This window comes from Tachypleus tridentatus, chromosome 9 (assembly GCF_004210375.1).
Source record: "Tachypleus tridentatus isolate NWPU-2018 chromosome 9, ASM421037v1, whole genome shotgun sequence".
Taxonomy (NCBI): Eukaryota; Metazoa; Arthropoda; class Merostomata; order Xiphosura; family Limulidae; genus Tachypleus; species Tachypleus tridentatus.
In genome coordinates, this window is record NC_134833.1 from 21,287,849 (window position 1) to 21,297,325 (window position 9,477).

Below are 9,477 nucleotides of genomic sequence, written 5' to 3' on the forward strand. Positions count from 1 at the left end.
TGAAGGGATTGCCTATAGGGGGCTGTTAATGTTTGTATATCTTGTAGGAGAAGCAGAAAGTCGTGATAATCTTCAATTTTTTTTTTGAAATTTACGTGTAGTTTTACCGTTATTTTAGACAGTAAATTTAAAATGATATTACGTCATTGCTTGAATCCCACATATCGCAGCCACCTTGGTTTAGTCCGTTTATCTCGTGGGTCAAATCAGAAGAATTTGGTGAGACGGCAACGTGGAGTCAACCAGCAACAAGCAAATCGCAAGTATGCGTCTCACGGCCAAAAACCGGTAGAATGGCGTCCACCCAATATGAGTGAGTTGCCTGTTCCAAGAGGTTCTTGGAAGACAGCTTATACTTCTATCCAGAAACGTTATAATCGCCAGTTAATCGCAAGTATTGCATTTTTCACAGGAACTACTATCTATGCGTTCTCTTCAGGATTTATTGACCTTAATTTGGCACCTCCCATGAAAAATCCCCCTGGTGAAAATGAAAGCCAGAAGAGTTCGGCCGCTGCAGAATCTGAGCCTGAGGGAAGTGTCAGTAACCAGTCTGGTGATGCCAAAGCAATGCCTGTTTCTGATAGACCAGAAGATATACCTGAAATTCCTTCATCTGTTTCGTACCTTTTGATAGGAGCTGGCACAGCGTCTTTTGCTGCTTTTAGAGCTATTCGTAGCAAGGATCCATATGCAAAAATATTAGTTATCGGTGAAGAAGAACACTATCCATACATGCGACCACCTTTGTCAAAAGAATTTTGGTTTAGCGATGAGAAAGAAGTATCCAAGACTTTGTCATTTAAACAGTGGAATGGAAAAGAGAGGAGTATTTTTTATGAACATGAAGATTTTTACTGCTCACCACGTGAGCTACCCTTGAAAGAAAATGGAGGGGTGGCAGTTGTTAGAGGTTTGAAAGTGGCAAAAATTGATCCAAGCACCCGAAGAGCTTACCTTGATAATGGATGGGAGATCACTTATGAAAAATGTCTTATTGCTACTGGTGGTAACCCAAAAAATTTGCTTGTGTTTGAGAAAGCACCTGAAGAGATTCAGAAAAAGGTAACTGTTTTCAGAAATATAAAACACTTTCAAGAATTGGATAGCATTTCAAGAAAAGCTAAATCTGTAACAATTATAGGAGGTGGTTTTCTTGGAAGTGAGTTAGCCTGTGCTTTAGGGAAACGAAGCAAAGCCACAGGCACGACAGTAAACCAAGTATTTCCTGAGGCTGGAAATATGGGTAAAATCCTTCCAGAGTACTTGAGCCAATGGACTACTGACAAAGTAAAATCTGAAGGGGTTCATGTTATTCCGAACACATCAGTAAAAGCTGTAAGCTCAAAAAATAAAAGGTTAATCCTCCATTTAAACAATGGTCAAGAGCTTCTTACTGACCATGTTGTTGTTGCAGTAGGTCTCGAACCAAACACTGAGCTGGCTAAAACATCAGGTCTAGAAATAGATGATATTCATGGAGGTTTTCGAGTTAATGCTGAACTTGAGGCTAGATCCAACCTCTGGGTTGCAGGTGATGCCTCATGTTTCTACGATGTCAAATTGGGACGTAGACGAGTGGAGCATCATGACCATGCTGTTGTGAGCGGTAGGCTGGCAGGAGAGAACATGACTGGAGCTGGAAAACCGTACTGGCATCAGTCAATGTTTTGGTCAGATCTTGGACCTAATGTTGGCTATGAGGCAATTGGTTTGGTAGATTCCATCATGCCAACTGTTGGAGTATTTGCTAGAGCGTCCGAAAAGGATACGCCAAAAGCAGTTGTTGAGGCAACTGGTGAAGGAGTTAGATCAGAAACTGAATTAATGGCAAAGGAAATAGAGCCTTCCTCTGTTGATATTAAACCTCAGCCACCAGTTGCCGGTGATGATTATGGAAAAGGAGTCATATTTTATCTGCGTGACAATGTTATTGTAGGTATTGTACTGTGGAATGTCTTTAATAGGATGCCAATTGCACGAAAAATTATTAGTGAAGGGAAAAGTTATGACGACCTTAGCGAAGTAGCTAAACTGTTCAACCTGCATTCTTTGGAATGAATACGTTAATTAACAGGAAGAGTCTTCAGAATTATAAGGTACCATTTTGTTTTTTCTTAACCTACAAAAAGTGACATGTTAAATCTGTTTGCAAGGTGGTACATATGGGTTGCTAATACAATTGAAATATTTAATAAAGAATGATAGGTGAATCTTTCTTCCTGGCAGAAGGTACATTGTTTGCAGGTTGATGCACAAAAGTGGTTTGGAAATGAATAATTCAAATTATAAACAAATTTTTTGTATCTTGCATAGTGTTCGTTTTATATTTTTGTGTTGTAAATACCTTTTAATTTAATCAACTGTTTAAAATGAACTTTACATTATAATAATAAAAAGTGTATTTTGTTTTTTTTTAAAGGGGGGTCCATTAGACTCCAGTTTTATGTTTGTCACTGAAATAGCCAATCTTATGATTGAAACAATACACTCTCTCAGAGTATACATTGGTTATGGGAACGAATTATAAATAATTCAGCATTTGAACAATAAGTTTGTTACTTCTTAATAACTTGAAAAATATTTTAAAAATCTTTGTGCACAATTTTCCAATGTGTGAAAATGTTACTGAAATTTAAATATTAGTGTCTGTATGCATTTCTACCTATCACTACTGTAGCTATCTTAACAATAGTACTTACGATTTTTTTTTAATTTGATCTCTGATAGTGATAAAAAGAAATCTAGATTATAATTTTAAAAAAAATTAATGTTAAGCATGATTTTATGCAAATAAATTACTTTTCACTGGGTAAGAAAAATTACATATTTTACATCCATCACTTGTCTTTTTTTTTAATGAGAAACTTAATCCTTGTGGTGTAACTGGAACTCTGTGGCATATTCCAGTGTGTTCCATTACCCAAAACTTCAAAAGTTCATTTTAATAAAGAAACTGACCCATCATGCTCATGTATACCAAATGTTCAAGTTGTGTTTCACTCCAGCAACAGGGGACTATCGTGACATGCAAAGAAAGATTGCAAGTAGAAGTCAGTCAGTTAATTTTGTAAAATAAAGAAATTATTGTTTGTATGTATGTGTTCATGAATTGGTAATATTTGAGAGCAAAATAATTATGGTATTTTGAAAAGTTAATTATGTTTGGCTTTCAAATTTTGTAACCTTTGGGTTCTTTTTCAAAATTAATAAAAATGGCATGTTTCAAAATTGAACTCCAAATAGATAAAAATTATAAGGTTACAGTTTTTACATATTACAAAGGTAGTAGAAATGATATGGAAATATATCCATGAAATGTTTCCACACAATGATTTCTTCATAATTGTCAATAAATAGGTATTAATCTATTTTGATTAATTAATCTACTAAGATTGACTGATGTTATCTTAAATAGATTAATTAGGCAGAGGATTTGTGTTGGGCAAACGAAGGTGAAATTGGCAGCAACTGTCTAGTTTAGAGTGACTTGTAGAGAAGTCCTTGGAAGACAAATCTTCAAAAGTGGTTGAAGTAGAAAGAATGTTTTGAAATATCCTTGATCAAATCATCACTTATTTCACTATTCGGTATTTCAAGAACCACCAGCTAATCATGTCATGCCTACCTTAATCATCTTAAATACTGTATAAACCCGTATAAAACCTGGTGATTTTGGATTTTATGATCATCTTGCCCCCTGTAAAGGGTTTTTAATTCAATTCAGCATTATTTCAATCAAAAGTTTCTTAAAATCCATATCAATAAAGTGTACTTGAAGTTGATTCCTAAACACTGAAGATCTAAATACACAGTATGCGTGCCTGGATGTCTCTTCCTTGCCTTGTCGAGTTCATTAGCTCATAAACTCCACCACTACTGAACACAAAGAACTGTATCTTACCTCTATCGACTTTCTTAATAGCATCTCTCTCAAAAATTCTTTTAAAATTTCCCGCCAGTGTCTACAGTCACTCAAGGAAATTATTCTTGTGTGGGATTGAGGGTGAACAACTGTTTCAGAGCACTCAAGTTGGGAAGAACAGGCAAATGTTGTGTTTTTTTATTCTTTCAGCTAAATTACTGCCACATTTAGTTTTTTTTTGGTACAACTTACCTAAAGATGAATGACAGAAGTATTTTGAAATGTTATCTTTTCCACATCAGGTATTTTTATACATTGGTCCTCCAAGACTTTCTCTACAAGTTTTGCTCTGAACAAGGAATTTGCTGCTTATCTTTGTTCAATTAGTGTTAATTAACAATTTACATAAACTCACCATATATTATTTTGGAATGTTTTAAACATAATTTATCATTACTGTAGGAACTGAAAGATAATCCTGTCCACCAACGTGTGCAAACTACTTTCGTGGATCAGCCCCACGGATCAGAGATTGTAGCTGTAACTCATGGTCGTGTATAAAATTTGATGATTGATTAAATGAATCACTATACATTAATCAAATGCTGATAAGCTGGATAAACATTGATACCTGACATTTGTAACGGAATGTGAATAGCAGTAAAATATACATCTGCCTTTCTAATTATTATCTCTTTGTGTCTGTTTTAGAACATTTAACAAATTACATCATAATCAAAAGAGAGAGAAGTGCAAAGGTTGCTCATGCTTATTTCAAATATTATTTCAAAATATAGTACTAATGCAAGGTTATTATAAAACATAGTGGCACTGTTAAATTACTTTATGTTGCAAATACTCTTCCATTATTTAAAAACACTGGTAACAGGATATGTGCTGTGAAATTAAAATTTTACCTTGTTATCATATAGTGAGTTTTTTCTAGTTATAAATTGTTAACCACTAACAGAGGATCCTGCATGGTGGCATGTTGTTTTTATATGTGGCTGGAAAACATTTTTAGAATTTTGTAGAAATTTATAGTATGTGAAAATTAAATTTTCAGAGCATTAGCTGTCTAAAAGAAGAAATTTTTTCACCTAAGTCCATTTACTTTATTAACTCAGATCGTACTTAAAAACTAGGTGAAAAAATTTCAAATAACAATGGACCTGAGAAGTGTTCTACACCTATAGTGAAACTGGTAGCAAATTGTAGTGTATAATTTGGGTGCAAGTGTATTGATATTGAATATTAGTGAAAATAGTTTACCTTTGTAGGGTATGGGGCATATACAGTGAAGTGATACACGTAGTTGAAAGATAAGTAACTCATATTAGCAAAATATCGATGTGAATTGGAAAGTTTTTAAACCAAATAACAGGATAGAATTATAGGATGATGTAACCAAGTATACAAGATTGCCATATGATTGTAACAAAACTATTAAAATATTTTTCAATATGATTCTTTAAACTTATGTTTTTATCTCCTTAAAAGTTTAATTTGGTAGAACATTTATCATTACATCAACATTTAAATTTTATAACGTGTTTTTATACATCCAAATGAAACTATTTTTGGCCCTCTTTGCCAGTATAATACATTTTGGATTTCATTTACTGACATGTCATTGTGTTAAACTAATTCTGAGTGAACAGAAAGCAGTGCAAGAAGGGTAGTAAACCAGTTTTTGATTAAGTGATTTAATAATATGTAGAATTTGTCGTTAAATATCAAATAAAAACCTGAACATCTTAATACTTCCACGAACAAATGATGTGACATTTTTTTGTCTTGTACAGAATTGTACTTTTAATTAAAATTTTGAACATTAACAAATATTATATTTGCTTTTTTAGTAAAGGGCAAAAGAGTTCTTTCACCCTTTTGATAGAAATGAATACACTATAACATGTAACTTAAATTGTTTAGATTCACTATTATGAAACAACAACAAACATAAGGATACATATTTTAACACTTTCATGTCTTGTACCTGTTCCATTTATTAACGAATAACATTAAAGAGATAATTATAAATTTGTTGTATATTATTTTTGCTGTTGACTTTATTTTTATTGATTTAATATGTTTCAAAATGCTAAAGTAATTTTTAGTCATAATAATGTTAAGGAAAAAAATGTACTATTGTTTTTAAATACATGATACAAAGAAATATTTCACTTTTCCTCTGGAGAATATTTAAGACATTAAGTTATTATAGCAAGTAAAGAAATAACACAAATAATATATTTTAGGTTCTGTCAATGCATTAAATATTCCATTCTAATCAGTTCCATTAGGGTTGCTACTCGTAAAGAATCACTTGTTTTCTGTTTTATGGACATCGTGTGGATGTGCTATTGATGAGGAAGCTTGGACGTATGGTGGGTGTTATGGAGTTAACATGCCATTGCCGATGAAATAATAAAAACTAAAAATTATCTTCAAAACAGAAAACCTCGGTTGACTAGTTATGAGGTGTTTATCAAAATAAAGTTTGATGAATTTCAGTAGAATGTGATTTCAGTCATAAATTTTAGGCAAAATAAGTTTCCATTTTGATAGCATCAACATTTTGAAAAATTGAATAGTTGTGTGTGTGTGTGTGAAACTACATCACATTAATATTGGTCATAATTTAAAACATTCTGTACAAGTTCGGTATTGTTTTTGTAAAAAAGAGAGTGTAAAATTACATTTATTTGATACCTTATATGTTATTTTCTGTTAAAATGTACTATTATTAGAAAATTGTATTGGAATTTAGGCCAGTAAAATATTGTTTGCATTATTATCAATTTTATTGTGATGTGATATCACACACGTCATTGCTTATTGCAGACAGGCTTTCTGTGCTCTTCAGCAATAATTATTTCAGATAAACTTTTGACTGCTATGAAACAACCCACCTGATGACTTGGACTATTTAAAAAAAAATGAAATTTCATTGTGACACATCTCTAACCATACATTGCCAATTAACTGAGCAAGTAAACTGTGAGAGATTATTTTAATTACAATGTAGAATCCTAATGGATGTTGAAATACCGGTTTATTTCCAAGTATTGAATCTAAATATAGATTTACAGATAAAATGTAAATTACGTATTATTCAGTTAATTATAAAAAGCAGTGGGTGACTTATTTAAATTCCTGGTTAAACTTAGAGTAACTGATAATATGATTGTGGTAACTTATGTCTCTCAAGAAAATGACTATTTTGTAGGGTGTTGTGGACAATATACTTTGAAATCTATTATTGATTAAAAACACCATAATTACTTGAAGCATCTAAAAACTATTTCTGTTATTTTATTAGAGTTACATTTATAACTACTTAATGTTTTCAATGTACTTTGGAAACCATTTTTAGTTTACCCACTATGGCCTCCAAATTGCCTAGTGGGGAGCCTGAGGACGTATAACAAAAAATTCAGTTTTGATACGTCATGTAGCTCTTTTCTTTGAATAGACAAACTACTAATTAATGTGTTTCAGTAAGAACACATTTAATGGCTATTAAATAAGTAGTAAATATATTTATGGAATTCAGAAAGGAATTAGTTGTATGGAAAAACAATTTTTTTTTCTATGTTAACATAATAAAAATTTTTTTGATGTTCATGAGTACTACTTGGTTGAAGTGTATTGGTAACACATGGAAAAATTGAATACTAGTTATTTGAGTAATTTTCGTAAATAATATTTCTTTTACGACTAATAGAACCGAATTTAGGAACTGCAGATTTAGGCGTTGTTGTTGGGTAAAACTGAAAGAGATTATAAAGATGTTATTAAAATAGTGAAATGAGAAGATCGCCTGCAAGTAAACTAAACTTTAAACATGAGGAAAACCTTTATATCAACCGCTGTAATTAGATCTCAACTCGGACAACAGATGGGGCGATGAGCTAAATCTTTGTACTTGAAAAGTCAAAAAACATTCTATGGGCTGCGGTCAAAACGAAAATGAAGATATATTAGCATACAGCAAAAAAAAATAAAAAATTTAGGTTCCTGAATTGTATAATAATAATAAAAATATTTTCTACCTTCACTTAACTTTACTTCTGTTTACTTTGCTATCAGGCCTGGCATGGCCAAGCGTGTTAAGGCATGCGACTCGCAATCTGAGGGTCGCGGGTTCGCATCCCCGTCGCGCCAAACATGCTCGCCCTTTCAGCCGTGGGGGCGTTATAATGTTACGGTCAATCCCACTATTCGTTGGTAAAAGAGTAGCCCAAGAGTTGGCAGTGGGTGGTGATGACTAGCAGCCTTCCCTCTAGTCTTACACTGCTAAATTAGGGACGGCTAGCACAGATAGCCCTCGAGTAGTTTTGTGCGAAGTTCAAAAACAAACAAACAAACACATTTTTCTATCGCATTTCTTGTGTGTCACGTAACATGAACCAGTCGTGCCAAAATTGCCTCTGTTAACAAAGATGATCCCGTAAGTTATTAATGAAAGGGGCCTGGCATGGCCAGGTCGTTAAGGCTACTCGAGAGCTATCTGCACTAGCCGTCCCTAATTTAGCAGTGTAAGACTAGAGAGAAGGCAGCTAGTCATCGCCACCCACCACCAACTCTTGGACTACTCTTTTTACCAACGAATAGTGGAATTGACCGTAACAATATAAAGCCCACAAGCATGTTTAGCGTGACGGGGATTCAAACCCGCGACTCTCGGATTACGAGTCGAACGCCTTAAACCACCTGGCCATGCTGAGCCTATGAAATTATCAGTTTGGGGCTATTGACATTTCTATTTCTTTCGCGATATTACATCATCTTGTCTATTTATGCAATAAACGAAAATTGCACAGAATTGGTCTCATTTTTCAAAATAATTGTGAGCATAACTGTATCAAGAACAATAACTTTAATGAAACAATCCACACAAATGAAAAATATAAATTAAACAACAGAACTGAATTAAATTGCAGTCGGAATTTATAAAAGTCAAAAAGACAAACATCGCAAGTTCAGATGTGTTAGTTGGATTTTTTTTATAACTGAGTCAGTCGAAAATTCAAGTTTTATATTATTTGATGAAACAGGAAACTACTAGCGACATCTTCAAGAGCCACGCCATTAGTTATGACAATTTACTAGTGCAGTTTTATGTGCAATAATTTTAATTAATGCAAATCTATAGTTCCTGAAAACTTAATGTAAACTTTACTTATTATGGAGTCACACCTGTTGTAGGAAGAGAAACAACCCTCATTTGTGCATCTAAACCGTGCAATAACCATCCGGTCGCCATTTCTTAATGGAGCATTTTTATCATATGCATATTTTTTTTTAATATTCTTTACATTTCTTTGTTAACATTTCCGCCACCTCTCCATTGTTGACTGCTTTTTATTTCTAAGAATATTAACCAATTATCTTGTGGCATATCACTATCAAGAAGCACAGTGCAACAAATAAGTTGAAAAAAAAAAGTTACACACGGTTGGAATTGTAAAGATTCAATTAATTGATGAGTCAACTGAAATATAGTGCAGTTAGTCGGAAATAGATTTGTGACTGATGCTGAAGTTTAGACGATTTACAACCATATGTATTTAGAACATCCTTGCGAATCACAAATGATTAAGAGC

At 33.1% G+C, this 9,477-nt stretch overlaps 1 protein-coding gene across 1 annotated transcript; it reads left to right on the forward strand.

Moving 5' to 3' along the window:
• AIF (Apoptosis inducing factor) lies at positions 1–5,642 on the forward strand. The gene is made up of 2 exons (XM_076453192.1): positions 1–2,099; positions 4,328–5,642. Exon 1 carries the CDS (start codon positions 133–135, stop codon positions 2,059–2,061), a length of 1,929 nt encoding a protein of 642 aa, XP_076309307.1. The 5' UTR covers positions 1–132; the 3' UTR covers positions 2,062–2,099; positions 4,328–5,642.
• The last annotated feature ends 3,835 nt before the right edge of the window (positions 5,643–9,477 follow it).

Bases quoted from the DNA above. Each gene is read 5' to 3' on its own strand.
- AIF (XM_076453192.1), top strand. From the start codon at position 133: ATGATATTACGTCATTGCTTGAATCCCACATATCGCAGCCACCTTGGT.